General features: G+C 45.2%; 3 protein-coding genes across 5 annotated transcripts in view; 2 read left to right on the forward strand and 1 right to left on the reverse strand.

Annotated features, from left to right (window-relative positions):
* The first annotated feature begins 106 nt into the window (after positions 1-106).
* On the forward strand, positions 107-11,107 carry LOC112231068 (iporin-like). Of its 3 annotated transcripts, none has more exons than XM_024397600.2 (10): positions 107-1,778; positions 3,740-5,095; positions 5,237-5,537; positions 5,664-6,671; positions 8,090-8,166; positions 8,338-8,497; positions 8,627-8,732; positions 8,853-8,899; positions 9,013-9,733; positions 9,823-11,107. In XM_024397600.2, the coding sequence occupies exons 2-10, from the start codon at positions 3,800-3,802 to the stop codon at positions 9,920-9,922; spliced, it is 3,816 nt and encodes a 1,271-aa protein (XP_024253368.1). In that variant the 5' UTR covers positions 107-1,778; positions 3,740-3,799; the 3' UTR covers positions 9,923-11,107. The 3 variants fall into 3 exon arrangements, with proteins under 3 accessions (XP_024253368.1, XP_024253367.1, XP_024253369.1); XM_024397599.2 differs by having other exon boundaries at positions 107-1,774; XM_024397601.2 differs by having other exon boundaries at positions 107-1,774; positions 5,240-5,537.
* A 105-nt stretch (positions 11,108-11,212) lies between these two features.
* On the reverse strand, positions 11,213-14,008 carry LOC112231069 (protein FAM166B). The gene is made up of 6 exons (XM_024397602.2): positions 13,638-14,008; positions 12,816-13,039; positions 12,570-12,718; positions 11,905-12,037; positions 11,562-11,774; positions 11,213-11,409 (listed from the first exon to the last, which is right to left on the reverse strand). Exons 1-6 carry the CDS (start codon positions 13,709-13,711, stop codon positions 11,312-11,314), a joined length of 891 nt encoding a protein of 296 aa, XP_024253370.1. The 5' UTR covers positions 13,712-14,008; the 3' UTR covers positions 11,213-11,311.
* A 930-nt stretch (positions 14,009-14,938) lies between these two features.
* LOC112230577 overlaps positions 14,939-16,532 on the forward strand; it is a 4,252-nt gene continuing 2,658 nt past the window's right edge. Inside the window, exon 1 of the mRNA XM_024396852.1 lies at positions 14,939-16,062. Coding sequence (XP_024252620.1) covers positions 15,346-16,062 — 717 coding nt within the window. The 5' untranslated portion in view covers positions 14,939-15,345. The remainder of the gene's footprint in view (positions 16,063-16,532) is intronic.

Raw genomic sequence — 16,532 nt, forward strand, 5'->3', positions numbered from 1 at the left:
TTAGCAGAATTAATACACCCCTGATCACCCGCACACACAGCTCACTTTCATAGCAGCCACATACAAACAGCATCATCACTTTGCTCGTTGTATAAATCTTTCTCGCTTCTATGTGCTCTCCTCCTCTCACCTTTTCCCTTCGCTTGTGGACTTGAGTGCACAACACAACAGTTGTCAGTGACCAGTCAAAAAAAACTTTCCAAGCCAAAGCTTCATACCATAACCACTAAACCGCTTCACACAGCCTACATCGTTGTCACCATATTAGCTTACATCATAGTCAACATAGCTACTAGAAATAACGTGTTAGTAAACCCGCTACACTCACGCAGTACAGTGTACAGCAAGCAGTTTAGCAGTTACACCGGTGGGCCCCGGTGACAATATAAAAAAATGAAAGCTTACCTAGACTTGGAAGAGTTTCAGTGTTGGATAGCCTTAGCCAGCTAGCTAACATAAGTAACATTCCTCTCTGTTTGAGCCAGGTGTTTAAGTAGGCTAAATTAAATAGCTGCATTATCTAGAAAGTGAACAAAATGCAGCTCTCTCTCTCTCTGCTGCTTCTCCTTATTTTTTAAAGAAATGAATATTTTCAAAACTGTTCAACTATTGTCTTTCTCTTTGAGTCAACTACTCACCACATTTTATGCACTACAGGGCTAGCTTATGTTTTCACTCCTATATTCATTCTCTGATCCATTGATTGGATGGGCAACATGTCAGTTCATGCTGCAAGAGCTCTGATTGGTTGGAGGACTTCCTCCGTAAGCCATCATAATTACTGTGCAGGTCTATGGTAGGGGGTGAGAACCATGAGCCTCCTAGGTTTTGTATTGAAGTCATTGTAAACAGACGAGGATGGAAAATAGCTGTCCTCTGGTTACAACATGGTGCTACCCCAGAGTGTGTTGTTGAGGCTACTGTAGACCCTCATTGCAAAACAGTGCATTTTAATTTAGTATATTTAGTATAGTTTGATCTAAAAAAAAAAGATCACTTTTTTAATGTTTCACCCCAAAAATTTAAATGAAATTCACTGAGGATGGTCCTCCCCTGTTTTATTATAGCTTAAATGAATTGTAGTTATTTTTGAGTTATTACTGTGTTATTATACAATTTAGTGAGACTAAAAGGGCCTTAAATAACATAATTTGAAACTTTTATACAAACCTTCTTTACATATTGTTCCACCTACATTGTAGTGTCTGTACTCAGGGTGTTGCATTGAGTTATGATATATTATTATTTGAGTGCATTATGTCAGTCATAGCCTATTATGACTTTGCCTGATTTATGTTAGTATACCTTAGTAGACATATTTGTGTAATATTTGTTGGACCTACATAAAGATGTTATATTTTTTCTCTCAATCATTGAAACACTAATCATAGACTCTCTAATGTGATTTTAATTATGTACCCTACTTTTTGAGCATTGTACTGCCATAATAAATGTTTGATATTTTTGTATTCCTTTTGTTGTTTTTGTTGTTTGTAATCGTTGGTCATTTTTTTACAAGTACATGGCCTACATTTCTATTCGCTATTGTTGGAAACGGCTTGAGTGACAAGTCCTGCGCTCTGCGCATTGGCTAGAGACGTTGTGACGCAAATATACCGCTGACCTGGTCTGGCCTCTGTTTCACCCGCACTGGAAGCGCGACGCGCGGACATTTGGAAAGAATCAACCGACCTGCAGCAGTTGGGACTATTGGCAGTCACAATTTACAATATAATAACCGAACGAAGCCTTCAAACTACCTGCAACACCGACCGTATGTATGTTTAATGTCGTTTGTTTTACGTAATTTAATACATCAGTATTCGAGTGGCGCATGTCTTATTAATCATTCAACTGCATTATGTTGAAGATTTTGAAGGAAAAATATATCGTTAGGCCTACTCTTCTCAATTATATAATATGAATATTATGCATCCATTGTAACTTTAAATTGTAAAATTGGGAGAGGATTACAGTGCAAGTTTTGACCCTGTTAGAAACAAATGTAGGTTAGGAGATGCCTGCATAGCCTATTCCATGATGCTCAGATGAATTGTGTGTATGTTTAGAATTTTGTTTAATGTAAACGTCTTCAGGACATCGTAGTGCTACTGTCAAATGTTGGTCATGTGTATGTTTTGGTAGCCTACTATCATGATGCGCTGTTTACACTCGCCCCATTTCACACGCCCTACCCATCTTTCATGCAGACCCTATGTCACATTGTAACTCGTGATGTCTTTCAGGTGTGCTGTGCGACCTAGAATGACAACCTCAAAGGCATTCTGAGACAATGTAACTAACTCACTATTCAGTCTAGTGCACTGGACACACACATCCACTGTTTGTTAACCCTTAACCTTTAAGCAGAGGAGGTGGTGACCTAGGAGACCAAGCTCTGTCTGATGTACTGTGTTGGGATAAATCTTCTGCTGAAATGACTGAATGTAGTTTGTTTAAAATGACCTTTCCAATTCTGTATTACCCGTGCTTACAACAATCATTTCCACAGAATATAGGCTAAACCATTCTAATCTGAGCAGCATAAGGATGTCTTTTGTACAACCCGTTAACTGTTCATTACAGGAAAACAAACAGTACAGAAACAAACAACATCAATTTTGTTGTCTAGATCTGTGTTCCACTCTACCACAGATTAGTAGCCAGGCAGGCAGGGTGCTGACTGGGACGCGGGGGGCATATCAAATATGCAGTGCCGTGGTTAGTCATCTGCAACAACACCCTGTCAGCCTGCATGGCCCACTTTCCACATGAAATTCTCTCCTGGTATTAAACTTAATGATCTTATTTAAAGATGAGAGGCTCCAAGGAAATGTCAGTGCATGAATTCCAGTTCCCATGGATACGATGCCTACTGTATGGGATTAGAGAGGAACTTCAACTATTCTTCTATGCCAAATCAGGAACAGCTTGTTGACAAGTGATGTGTATTTCCATAGTAAACAGAGGAACTGAAACACAGAGACACTTAGGCCTAGTTAAAATGAGGTTTTTATCAATGTGTCTGTAATGGATATTAGTTCAGTTATGGATAGATTTTGATGGTGGAGATATTTGTTGACATGTTTTTGTTCGAAAACCTTTTGAGGATAAAGAGGATGTTTTTTTAGCTTTTCCCTGGTCCCTGGTACCAGATGTTGCTGGGATTTACAGATTACACCCAGATGGGGTGTGAACGGTAGGCTGTGAAGGATAACACCTCTCATAAACAACACTCTGTACCCCAAAAAATGTAGCAAACAAACATTTTGCATTTAAAATCGCTTTAAAGTTTTTATAGTGACTTGACCTCAATACGAAAATAAGCTTCAAAGCTCAAGATGAGACTATTTGGATGATTTAACATAATTCAGAAAATGACAGGGGTTTTAAATTCTCCAAAAGAGCCAGGAGTAGAGCAGAGCCCACCCTCTTCAAATCTCTTAAAATGACTCTGTGAGCCTGCTCACTGTAATCCATGACACTGTTGTCATAGTTCTGAGCCTCAGCCTTCTGTCTTTACAGGGAGGAAGCGCTAGCTGAGGGTTTAGGGGATGAGAGTTGGGCTCATGTGAACAGTATGTGATAGTCTGCTGTGTGCTTTATCCTCCACGGCTGACTGAGTGAATCATGGAGCTCTAGCCCAGAGGTAGAGGATGTAGTTGTAGTTTGACTGACTATAGGCTCCAGAATTATCACGAGGCTTCATAGCCCATTTAATGCTCACCTCCTGTTTCAGGTGTTTTCTTCAGAGAATGGAGACTCTTGCAGTAATAACATCACCTCATGAGCTGAGACAATGAACAGGACGGCTAGCCTATCAGGGGATACCCTGATTGCGTGTCACTTCCCCCTGGTGCAGCTTCCCCCCTGGCAGCTTCCTGTGCAGGCAGCTCTGTGCAGTGGCTCTGCCAGCTCTGCCAAGCAGCCTGGTCGGCTGTGCTCCAGCTCCGTAGGTCTGACCCGTGCCGCCTCCCTCCCCGAGCAGGACAACCTCCACAGAGAGCCCTTCCACAGCAGCCTCAGACACATCTCCTCCAGCTACTGGAGCCTCAAGGAGGACCGGAGCGAGGAGGAGGGGGACGGGGAGGGGGGCAGCGACAGCAGCGGGAGGTGTGACTCTGGATCCTCACCAGAGGAGGCGTCACAGATGATCATCTCCCAAAGACATAAAGAACACCCTGTAGTTAAAGGTTCTTTACGGTCACACAACTCCTTCCTCCCGAATGAAGGGGTGGAAGAAGATGAGGAGGATAGTGATGGAGATAACCTGCACAGATACCACGAGGACCCTTTTTTTGTGCTGCAGCTGCATGGGAACTCTAACTGGGCCCTGAGTAATGCTGGGAGGCAGTTCTCCAAACCTTCTAGCCAATCAGCCAGTCAGCAGAACAATGACAACAAGGGTAATACTGTGTTGTTGGACTGTGGGGAGCAGGAGAGAGTAGTGGATATTGAAGATAATATGTTCACATGTGGTAATGAGGGCTACTGCTTCAGCTATGGCCAACCAAAATGTTTCCCTGAGTCTTTCTCTGAGGGTCATTTAGAGTATGTCACAGACTCCTCCTGCAACAGCTCTGATGGGGTTCTCGTCAACTTCAGCGCTATCTACAACAAGAGTAACAACCCTGCCACCCCAAATGACCTCAGCTGCCCTGCAGTACAGTCCTCCCAGCCAGTAGAGGGCTCTGTCTTCCTAAACCTGCACCCATTCTCCCAGGAGTCCCAGGGGCCTCAGGCTGCTGGACCCAGTCAGGGGAGCCGAACAACCTCCTCTCCTCATGACAGGGGGACTTCTGCCCCCTGCTGGTCACCGCAGGCGCTGGACTCCAACTGTAACATCTACCTTCCCGATGCCCAGAGCCTCCTGTCCTCTCTGGAGGTCTCTGACCTCACTTCCTGTCTCCAGAGCCAGGCCAGGCTGCTGCCCACAGGGACCACCCAGAAGTACTACAAGCTGGTGACTTGTGACCTCTCATCCCAGTCAGCCTTGCCTAGCCCGGCCTTGTCCAGCACCACCAGTGTCACTTCAGAGGGCCACTACGTCCTCTTCAATAAGGCCCGGGGAGATCAGGGCCGGGGGAACAAACAGGTAGGCTTACCACAATAACGTACAGTATGTTTAAAAATGTCCTTCGTGTTTTGACTAATTTGTAAGATGTATGATGAGCAGAATTACTTTCATAACAGGTGACTTTCCTAAACAAAGTTTTCTCCGTTTCTCCATGGCCAGCAGGAAGAAGGCTCAGACAAAGAAGGGAGGAGAGCTGCCCCATTGCACCGTCCTTGCTGTATGAGCTGGGACTCCCAACATGTCACCTCCTTCGCTGAGATTGCACACTGTAAGAGACATACAGACAGCTGTCAGAGCTCCAGCCACTCCCACATCTCTCAGGACCTGTGTCCCATCCAGGAGGCAGTTTCCCTGGGCCAGAATAGCAGCCACTCCCCCCTACTCCTGAGTCCCAACCAAGGCAGTAGCACTGTGTCCAACCACCCTTCTGTGTCACCAGACCATGAGACGGAGGAGGAGGGTATGAAAACAAGCCTGTCTGTATTTTTACATGAGTAATTGTGATTAAGCTGAAGCTAACCCTTGTTTTTTCCTATTTTGCAAACGTTCAATCCCCTGTCTTCCCTTTTTCCCCTCCTACTCTTAGGGGCGTGTTCATGGGCAACTCCTGTAGTGCGGTACAGTAAGGCTCAGAGGCCCAGCTCCCTGCCCATCCAGCCCTTTGTCCTACTTCCTCCAGCGGGTAAACCTCAGAGCCAGCCCCTGGGCTCCCAGCTGGACCAGTACATCAGCCACAAGAACACCAAGCCCAGCTCCCAGCCAGGGTTCAAGTGCAAAGGCAACAGACTCCTGACCGACCTGCGTCCTTCACCGCTGGGCAGCTATGGAGCCATCCTCCTGGAGGGCCCCTCTAGCTCTGATACCTGCTCCACCTGCACCCCCAGTCCAGAACACTTCCAGTCCAGACGCAACTGGACACACTCCAGTCCTTACAGGCCCTACAGTAGCCATGGCTTTACTTTTACCGGTCCAAAACAAGCTCACATAAGCACAATACAATCTAATACCGAACTAACCCAGGTTCATTCATGCCAGGACCAGCTCTTTGCAGACCTAGACCAAAGCTATCCCAGCCCAGGTCAGGCCCACAGTAGCCCAAACCAGTCTCAATGTAAAGATTCAACCAAACGTAGCCAAGGTATGGCTCAGATCTGCCAAGATCTCATTCGCCGGTTTCCAGAGCAGCCGAGCCCCAGACCAGTCCTCCTGACCCACAGCCCTGACTGCCCCGTTGACTCGCATGTAGCAACCATGTCCCCCTCTGCCAGTCACACCCCTCATCCAGACCTGCTGGTGTCCTTCTCTCCAGACACACCCTTACCGCCCCACAAGAGAACCCCACTAACCTCAATACCTAAGGCTGGGTCTGCAGCTTCTCACTATAGCCTGACAGCTGCTCTCTCCTCAGTGGCCCATATGTCCTCTCTGAGCACCCTCCTGCAGCCCCTGGTGTTAGCAGGGCCCAGTGTGAAGCAGCATCAACAACAGCACTGCGACTCCTTCAGCCTGAGTGACAGTTGGCCACCTGTGGAGTTCTGCCTGTCACCTGAAGCCTCCTACGAGTCTCTGTCCATCAGCCATCTGCAGAGGAGAGGTGAGGGGGAGGAAGGGGCCTGATCTGTGTATAGGGGAAAGAGCATGGAAGATCTCATATATACTGTAGATTGGTGAGGTAGTCTATATGTAGGTGAACATGTATGGGGTTGAGGGTGTTTTGAGCTGAGAGTATCTCATGTGGATTGTGTGATGTGATGTCAACGTATGAAGAGGATGTGTGTGGTAGGCAGACCAGTGTCAGTAATCTGAAGATGAAGAGTAGTTAGACTCTTCTGAACAGTCATTATGGGAAACTGGAATCCTACATTGTCTGTTACTCTGCAGAGCTTGCTGTAGCAGTGCCTTCAATACCCTGAAGGGGGTTTCTTTCAAACATGACCTATTTTTATCTTTCCCTGCACAGGATTGGCTGAGACATCTAGTGTGTGAGAGTGTGCAAGCTCCAGTGAGTGTGTTACAGTGGGTGCAGTGTTGTTGATACCCTGGATATATGATTCACAGAATTATGTTTAATTTTTTGTGCCACAATAAAGACACATTTTTATAACCAAACAATGTAAATGTTAATCACATGCTTGTATGCACATTGTCTTGTGAAAGCAAAGCTTGCACGGTGATGCACTGTCTGCTTGGCAGGGGAGAGCACTGTAGGCAGATTTAATATGCATGAAGATTTGTACCCTGACATTTTAGAGAGAGCCAGACAAGATGGAGGAAGGGAGAGAAAATGAGAGGAAAGGAAAGGAGAGAATGGGTGAGAATAGCAATAGAGCATTCTATCTCTTACTCTCCCTTCCTCCTTTTTCACCATGGTGGATGAATCATGTAGTCACACCCATCATCCAGACCTGCTGGTGTCCTCTCCAGACCCACCCTTACTGCCTCACAATCATGAATCATGTCCAGTACCCCTGCACACTGTAAATGTACCATGTATACCAGTGTTTCCCAACTCCGGTCCTCCAGTACCCCCAACATTACACATTGTATTGTATCCCTGGACAAGCACACATGTCAACTAATCATCAAGCCCTCAATGAGTTGAATGAGGTGTGTTTGATCAGGGCTACAATGAAAATGTGTGCTGTTGGGGGTACTGGAGGACCAGGGTTGGGAAACACTGCTGTATAGCTTCCTCTTGTATTTCAGTTTTTTAAAATTAGTTGTACTTTCTTAATATATTGAATTGCAAGCCCTACTGTTGGGTAGGGCTTGTAAGTTAAGCATTAAACTGTACTTGTGCGTGTGACAAATAAAACCTGAACACATTGATATAGTTCCTGGTGGTTCTCCATATAGCCACACACCTTTTTATTCAGTGTGATGTTTCTGGTTAATGAATCAAAATGTGATAGTCTTTTATGTCAGTCCCCTCAGGTATGTTGATAACCCCCTGCATGGTGCAGAATAGGACATGAGCCTTGATGGGCTTCTTCCCTTTTCATGTTTCTCCAGGTCTGCTGAAATCTGTGAGCTTGGCAGTGGATTTGATCATGGCTCATTTTGGCACCAGTCGAGATCCTGGGGAAAAGGTGCAGTGCATCTGAGTAAAAGCAATCTGAAAGGAACTAGAATAACCGGACAAATCACAAAAGCTGACAGTAGTCCTGATAGGATGGATCAACCCCCATAAAGACATGTTATTATTTTAGAATTACGGTGTAAATATTGATCATGATATGATAATGTACCACTCTCTCCAGATGTGGCTAGGTACCACCATTGGTGGTCTTGTTCTGGAGCATCTGTGTCCCACCATCCAGAACATTCTGCAGGATGGTCTCAGGGACCACAAACTGGACCTGATCATCGGTCAGCGACGCAACCATGCCTGGAACGTGGTGGAGGCCTCCACTCACACAGGTCAGAATTGCACGGTGGTGATGATGATGATAATGATTATGTGGGGGGTTGTGGTAGGTTTGATACTGATGATGGTATGGCTAGTTGCACATGGGGGTTGTAGTTTGATGGTCTCTGTTCCTGTCTCAGGCCCTACCACCCGGGTGCTCCACAGCTTGCTGTCCAAGGTGAGGCAGTGCTCCCTGCTGACCAGCCACTGTATGAAACTACGAGCCTTCATCATGGGCCTGCTCAAGTGAGTCCCTGTCAAGTCTCTGATGGTCTATTTTAGTAGAATATCACATTGTGTACTAATGTTGTGTATTGATTTATGAAATGTTATGATTGTAAAATGGGCTTATATTCTCTCTTTTAGCCTGAGGACCTTGGAATTCTGGCTGAATCACCTCTACAACCAAAAAGGTGTTTAGATTAAAGGACAGGCTATTTTTTCCTTTTCTCCAAATTGTTATTAGAAAAAATGATGTTCTTGAAACTTACCTCTCTCATACGCTTTCAAACTCTCCTCTCCCCAGAGGTGGTGAAAGATCACTACCATCCATGGGGTTTCCTCGCCATGTCGCAGGGGCAGTGTCAGCCTCTGTTCCAAGAGCTCCTCCTCCTGCTGCAGCCTCTCTCCATGTTACCCTTTGACCTCAACCTGCTGCTGGAACCCCGCCTGCTACACAACAGACAGCTCTGCTCTGAGGAACAATCTCCACCATGCTCCACTTTTCTCATGACCAGTTGTCCCCTGTTGAAAGGAGACAGAGAAGACAGACAGGGGGCATATAGCTCTATGGATGGACCCAGGGAGAACAGCAGGCCAACAGGTGAACTACACCAGCTGGTACAGCATCTTCAGGGGTCCTCCCAGGTCTCAAAGGCCATGGGTCAGGAGAAGAGGGTGAGGCCTGTAGGTGAGTCTAGCAGGAGCCTGTGGTCAGCCGCTATTCCAGGGTGTTGGCAGAGACAACCTTCCCACGCGGAGAGGGGGGAATGTGGACAGATTTACAAGCATGTCATCCACCCTGAGCCTCAGCAGAGGATGGAGGGGAGGAGAGAAGAGGTGACTTCACAGGAGGGCAGGACGGAGGGAAGGGTTCCAGAGACCCCCAGGATGACGGCAGACCCCCAGGATGATAGCCCTTCCCAGGGTGGGCTACGCTGGGCCAAGCTCTTTGGATCAGGAAGGGACCACCCTGCCAGGACACAGAGGGCACCCCAAAACCCCAATGGGACACAGACCCAGAAAAGGTCAACATTTATGACTGAACTATGGCTAACCTGTTCCTATGTTGTTATTACAGTTGCTCCTTAATAACTGTATTTCTCTTGTCTTACAGGAGACCTTCACAGTGGCTGCAGTTGGACAGTTCTCAGCTGGGCCTATTGGCCCATACAGTATGGTCAGGGAAACAGCCTGACCGGAAACACCAAACATAGACCTAGTGCCCCAGGACCACAATGGAGAGGGGTAGGGAGAAGAAAAGATACACTACCAAAAATGTCAACTGCATGATCCTGAGTCAGTCTTATAGTGCAAAGTGTTACACACAGACACCTCAGCTAGAACACACTCACACTGGTCAGAAAAGCACAGTAGACCATTTGTTACTGTCTGAGCATGGGTGATACATTTACCCAAATGTCATTTTAAGGCAATAACAACTCTACGATGTTTAGTTATATTTACAAGTGCTTCTGTTCATCTGTCATGAATTGGGATTCATGCAATAGATTCTCTCTGTGCACCTGTCAATCAAACTGTGGTCAATGAGAGGCTCCACCTATGCTACAGTCTTGCCTTAGGATCTGAAAGCCTTGTGGACCAGTCCAGACTCTCCATAAGAAACCAATTAGTATTTAATGGAGCTGCATGCATACCATACAGTAGCATCCTATTCTCCTAATAGTATCAATCTGTCCTCTACCTTCCAACCCCTATGCCCTGTCTATTCTATGTGCGAATGGAATGTCAACAAAAAAATGCAGAAAGGCAATCTTTACTAGCCATGTTAACTAGTGCCAAATATTATGCCACTCAGCAGCCTTGTACAGTGGCTTATCTTCCAAAATGAGGTTGCCTTCATATTCAACTAGACAAAGTCAATACATGTTTGTGAGGTAATCCAGACTAGCAAGGTAAGATTTCTGTGCATGTGTATAAAAAATAATATATGTACGTTCAAGGTGTCATTAGGTGCTAATTTAATCCTAATATGGTTCTTCTACCTACATCAATATCCTAATATATTGTTTTTTTATGATAGAGAAGTAGAGTTTTGTAAATATTTAGGTAATCAAATTCTAGAATTGTGGAACCGTTAGTCTCCAAATCGAGTGTCGTTTTCACAATATTAAGCTATCATGGTGTGTTTCAGGTGTACACTGTTTTGATAGGCCAGTAGTACTAAGCTAAGGAGTCAAATAAAGTTTGAAATTGCTTGACAGGAATGACTTGGTTATTATAACCTCTGCAATAATGTGAAAGTGAGTTTATCAAACCCCTCTCATCTTTCCTCCCCAACCTAACTGTACTTAACCCTACAACCTCAGAAGAATGCACCCTCTGAGTGGAAGTTCCCTGTGACAATCAACCTTTGCAAATAAAGATAAATCAATAAGTTATCTTGTGACTTGTACTTCACATTCACTTGTTGTTCTGCTCATACAAAAAAAAATTGGGCCATTATTATTTATCACCCTGGGATGTACATAGTCCACAGACCAAAGTTTTGCTGTTTCACAGACGATGTTATTTCAAAGTCCGAGGATTCCTTCACTCAGTTCTCAACCCTGGTCCTTGTGATTGTCTGGTGAATTGTTCCTCCATTACTGGGCTCTGGCCTCAATCTTCCTCTGAGCGCCGCTCAGGCCCAGGGCATTGTGGGTAAGCTTCTCAAAGGTCTGGCCGTACCTGAACTTGTATCCTGTGGGTAGATTGAAGGTGACTTGATTAAAACTTGATCTTGATGTGATAATATAATATGATCAATTATAATAATCAAGATGGTAGATATGGAGATTTCAGAGATGTGTGTGAGGCTTGGTACTGTAGTGTTTTGAAGAAGTTAAGGCCCACCTGGAACATGGCCGGTGTAGGAGGGCAGAAGTCCCCGGTGGGAGGGGTAGACAGTGGGGATGGGGGGCAGGGCTCCTGACTCCTCCCCAGGGAGTTGCAGGGAGGTAGGGTCCCTCCTCATCTCCTTCCCAAACTGAACCAGAGCCTTGTTGGTGGTGATGGGGTAGCCCGTCCCAATCAAGAAGCGAGATTTGGGCACGTACCCTGTGAAACCTGAATACATGCCCAAATGGAAGATCTAGTCAATACAAAGGGACTCCTATACAGTTGATTGTGCTGCACACTAAAGCAAACACTATCACATGAGGTATTTCAAATGGTACCTCTGGCATACTGTACCTACCTGAGATGAAGTACTTGTGTGGACTGCTGTCTGCCATGAAGTACGGAGATCCTTTGGGCTTCCAGGGGTCCATGGTCTTGTAGGGGGCTGGCTCTTTAGAGATGGCCGTCAGAGGGGTGCTCAGTCTCCGAGGCTGGAGGGGATAGATAGAATGACAGACACTATGGTTGAGACAGAGAAGGTATTCGAGCTTCTGGCTCCTACCAAAGGCCCTATCCCAGACTATAGACCTTTGATTATAAAAGGAGATTTTCTCCCATGGTATTGTGAAAATTTTATCATTCAATCAACTTCTAATGCGGGTGCATGGGATTTGTTGGATTATAGTTGGTGTGGTTTCGTTGCATCCAATGGCAGTGTCTGCGATACAGTAATGCAATGAGCCCCTTGTGGATTTGACAGCTCTAACGCAGTTCCACCTCCGACACCACCAAAACAACGTTATATGATTGTCAATCTGATTGAATCTAGCCCATGACTGATCTGAATCTGTGGGTGGTCTATGATTGGAGTGCTCTCCAGGTTGTGCACCTGGCCTCGTTTAGACAAGTTATACATGACACTGACACAGGATCTCAGCATGGATTATTAAACAGGGATGACCCTGTGTGTGTGGGTGGGACGAGCATGCATGCATAAGTGAGCGAAAGATTAGAGCTTGTTACTTTAAACTCTGAGATGGTGTTGTTGCTGACAAGCGGTATTGCTGATGCCAGGCGAACCCTCTGCTGGTCCCGGTCAAACTCAGACAGGGCCTCGCGACACGTCTCGGCATACGTACGGGAGAAGTAGTTCTGGCTTTTGGGAACAAAGCCTGTAAAAGACACCAGATTCAACACAATGCAAAACATACTTGACAGAAGAGAAGGAGTTCTGCTTAATATATGAAAGCTGAGCAACAGTCTGTTTACCAGTGTAGCCCGGTATCATCCTCTCCAGATTCCTGCGTTCTCCATGGTGGCTCCTCCAGATCTCGTCCCGTGGGCCCGTGTCTGTCTCTGTGGAGGGGAAGCGGCCCGTGTGGAGGACCAGGCGACGCGAGCGTGACACCTCCGGAGAGGACAGCAACTTGGCGGTCAGCTGGCCATAGGTCTTCCCCAGGTGGTACTTCAGCTGGGGGCAGTACCCTGCATACCTGTGAACAGAGGTGGTGAGGATTCTGACTAGATTTCAAACAAGGCTTTCTGGATTTATTCTCTGTCACGTTGACAGTATAATAAATAATTGAAACCTATTACCATGTCCATATCAAAGTCAGGCTTTATTGAAATGAAAGGTGACTATGAATCTCAGGTAGTTAGTTTGAGCTGTGTTGCGTTCCTTCATGTCAGCAAGTTCAGCCTCTGAGTTGAACCTTCCTGGGTACCGTTGCCATGGGTGATGGCCTAGAGCACTGACTTGCTCTTTCTTCCTCAAGGAAATTTCGCGTAGGTTTGTGAAAATGTGTATGTTAATTCCTTAGGCCTATAGTAGGCCGAATGTATGTTATGTGTAATGAGAGAAAGGGCGAAATAATCAAGTAAAAACGTATGCGCAAGCATAAAATCTATGGAATTACGCACGAATAGCCAACTCATTAATGCATAATTGAAAAGGCTAGAATGCAGTAATTTTCCTATACATAGCACACCATGTATGTAATAGAAATAAAGCTTAATATTGCACACATCTAATTAGAGTATTTAATTGATTTGCTAAAATACAAAAGCAAAGCAGCAGTGTGAATTACCTACCCCGGTATGTAGTGCGGATCAGGTGTCACCAGCACCTTACTGAATTTTGGGGGGAATTCCTCCATGTTGACCATACTGTACCTCAGAACCGGACTCGAGATCTGGGGCCGGGGGGCTGACAGTAACGCACTTTGTAGTGTTTGCGGATGGTTGTCAGGATGTGGACTGCGCGCAGAGATATGTCGACAACGTCTAGACGAGGTCAAGGATCCATTATTCCGTCATTTCATTGTTGCCATTGTGAAGGTTATCTGCTCGCCTTTTGCCCTCAACATTTTAAAACTTGTTGTTGTTGTGTACTGTACTGTAGGCTACAGCTTGTTGCTTCATTCCGCAGTGGCAAATACGCACCGCCCTCACACATTCCCATGCATCTTATGGTCAAACAGGTGTCACGTGTCATTTGAATAAACAACCCAGTCTATCCTTTCTAAATGTTATTTCACATATTCAATAGGCTTATTTTATTATGTTTCTCTTATTCGATACTATAGCCAGGTGTTGTTGTTTTTTTACACAAACCCTCCTGGTTTTGTTTTTTAGCCATCTCACATGTTTCACTCACTTTTAATTATCAGATCTTAAATTTGCCTATGGGAAAATAAATAAATACATGAAATTATGAATTAGTTATTCATTTTGAAATAAAATTAGATATCTGAAAGGTTATCAAGTAATCAAAGTATACTGGTCTATAGCGACACCTGGTGAATAACAGCAGCATTGCAACATTGGCTGGGATATTTCCTTGTGTACAATAAAATAGTAAATAGCTAAAAGGTCAAACTTCTCATTTGTACTCCTCTTTTTTAACATCATATTCCAAAGTGAAAATTCCATTTCACATCATTGTTTACAGGTACTGATTCTGCCTGTACACTGACACAAAACAAATAGTGAAAATCCTAATTTAAAATAAGTAAAGAGGCTATGCTTAAACTCAGATTACAACTCCAGAGGCTTTGACCTATCTATGTACAAACTCAATGTTAAAAGCACTGTGTATTTAACTAGTTCCACAGCCTTTTCTTAGGTAAGTTGCCCAAATAATAATTTCTAGTTGAATGAACATATGAGACAAAAACATTATTTTAAGTTGAATTTTGAATTTGTCTACGTTTTCTCATGTTGGAGCAAAGTTCAGGTAACACTGAAAAGTTTTTAGATTGTATTTTTTACAGTGTACAGTACGTCACACCTACCCACTCACCAACAGTACATGCCAAACCTCTTGTGTAACATATTATTGTAAATGTCATAACAAGTATCATCTTATTTTTCAGGAAAAACATGGATGTTTCATCAGCAGCTAACTGACACATGGTGTTGCTATCACTTTGGCTTTGTCATGACTTGTTTCTGTCATACCTGAGTTTGATGGTGTTTGGTGGGAGGAGTTGTGGTCTCAGGTGAGAGGGAGTCATAGTTCCCAGACTCAGACCACAGAGATATGCCAGGGAACAGCCGTGCCCACACAGCCCTCCACATGCATACAGCATCACCGCTGTGACAGGATGGATGATAGATGACGAGGCATGTCATGAGGATATAGGCGGAACTTCAGGGATGTTTTAAATTCTATCTCACAAACTCACTTCAGACTGTGTGGGCTTCTCTAAGCCAGATACTTTTCTTTGTCCTCCTCGTGCTGCTACCATTTTGGGGAGAAGAAGAGTGAAAAGGAGAGGACAAGTTTTGGGTTTTTGTGATGAATTTGTACATGAGCTTTAGCAATCTTCTGGAGATCTGGGTGACTGAGGGTAGACCCCCCAACATCATCTCAGACCCCCAGGAAGGGGTAGCTTTGGAGGGCCAGTGGGAAGGGGGTGACTCTGGAGATCCCCTCACCCTTTCAGGGACTACTTCCATGTCTAAATCTGACGTGGGTACAGAGGATTCTGGGGTGGAGATAACCAGCTCTGAGGCTTCTCTCCCTTCCTCCTCTTCGTCTGTGTCCATGTGTAATACAGCTATTGATCCTGTCTCAACTTCAATCAGGGAGGAGGATGGACTCCCCTCTACCTCTCCTCCATGCTCTCCTGTCCTCTCTCCGCCATCCTTCTGCTCCTCTTCCTCCCTGTCGCTCTGCCTTAGGACCAGGGCTCAGGGGCACAGGGAGCTTGCTGTGGTCATGCACCGAAAAGTGGAGCAGGCACTGCGGAGGACAGACACAAGTGGCAGGCGGCAGGTCCTGAGGCATGGAGGCAGAGACGCCGTGTCACGACGGCAGTGTCACATGGCTTCACTACCCTCAACGCACTCAGTGACCCATAACCAGAGGGCAGGTCACAGGTCAGGGAGTGCTGGTCTGAGGAGGACAGTCAGTCTGTCAGTTGTGGATGAACAGGCCTCAACAGAGCTGCTGCAGCACAGAGGAGGCCTCTCCCCACAGCACAACGCTCTGCCTCCTCAGACAGAGACAGAGGTGGGTGTATATTGAAAGGAGTTGTTTACTTCAATCTTATGATTCTCTGACTGTTTTCCTTTAAAGCAAATCTAGTTTGAGACAGAGTGATCTATAGTGCCAAGTTTTTCCCCCAAATCTCACCCAGCTGATTGTTTGGCAATTTTGTCATCTTCATGTTTTGTACATGGGACATCTTCAGTAGTCATTTGAAATATTATTCCCAAATGTATTGAACAAACATTCAAATCGGATTGTTCCGACATGTTATTACGGCAAACAATATTACGCACTATGCCGGGCGGAAGTCCATTGTCATTTTCAAGCAGTGTATCGTCCATAAATTGTTATGTTCCATGTCTGTTTTTACAGTGGACTGAAGGAATGTCAGGAAGGTGTAAATGAGCCTTTACCCTTTATCACAGTTAACAGTTGCAACACACACACAAACAGACACAGAGCTAGACAGGAAGACAAACACTTAATTACAT

The sequence above is a fragment of the Oncorhynchus tshawytscha genome, linkage group LG33, assembly GCF_018296145.1.
Source record: "Oncorhynchus tshawytscha isolate Ot180627B linkage group LG33, Otsh_v2.0, whole genome shotgun sequence".
Taxonomy (NCBI): Eukaryota; Metazoa; Chordata; class Actinopteri; order Salmoniformes; family Salmonidae; genus Oncorhynchus; species Oncorhynchus tshawytscha.

Coding starts and splice junctions, on each gene's coding strand:
- LOC112231068 (XM_024397600.2), top strand. CDS start 3,800: ATGAACAGGACGGCTAGCCTATCAGGGGATACCCTGATTGCGTGTCAC. Junction 8,498..8,626: donor GGAGGCCTCCACTCACACAG/GTCAGAATTGCA, acceptor TTCCTGTCTCAG/GCCCTACCACCCGGGTGCTC. Junction 8,900..9,012: donor TCACCTCTACAACCAAAAAG/GTGTTTAGATTA, acceptor TCCTCTCCCCAG/AGGTGGTGAAAGATCACTAC.
- LOC112231069 (XM_024397602.2), bottom strand. CDS start 13,711: ATGGTCAACATGGAGGAATTCCCCCCAAAATTCAGTAAGGTGCTGGTG. Junction 13,040..13,637: donor GATCCGCACTACATACCGGG/GTAGGTAATTCA, acceptor CTCTGTTCACAG/GTATGCAGGGTACTGCCCCC. Junction 12,719..12,815: donor GATGATACCGGGCTACACTG/GTAAACAGACTG, acceptor TGTCTTTTACAG/GCTTTGTTCCCAAAAGCCAG.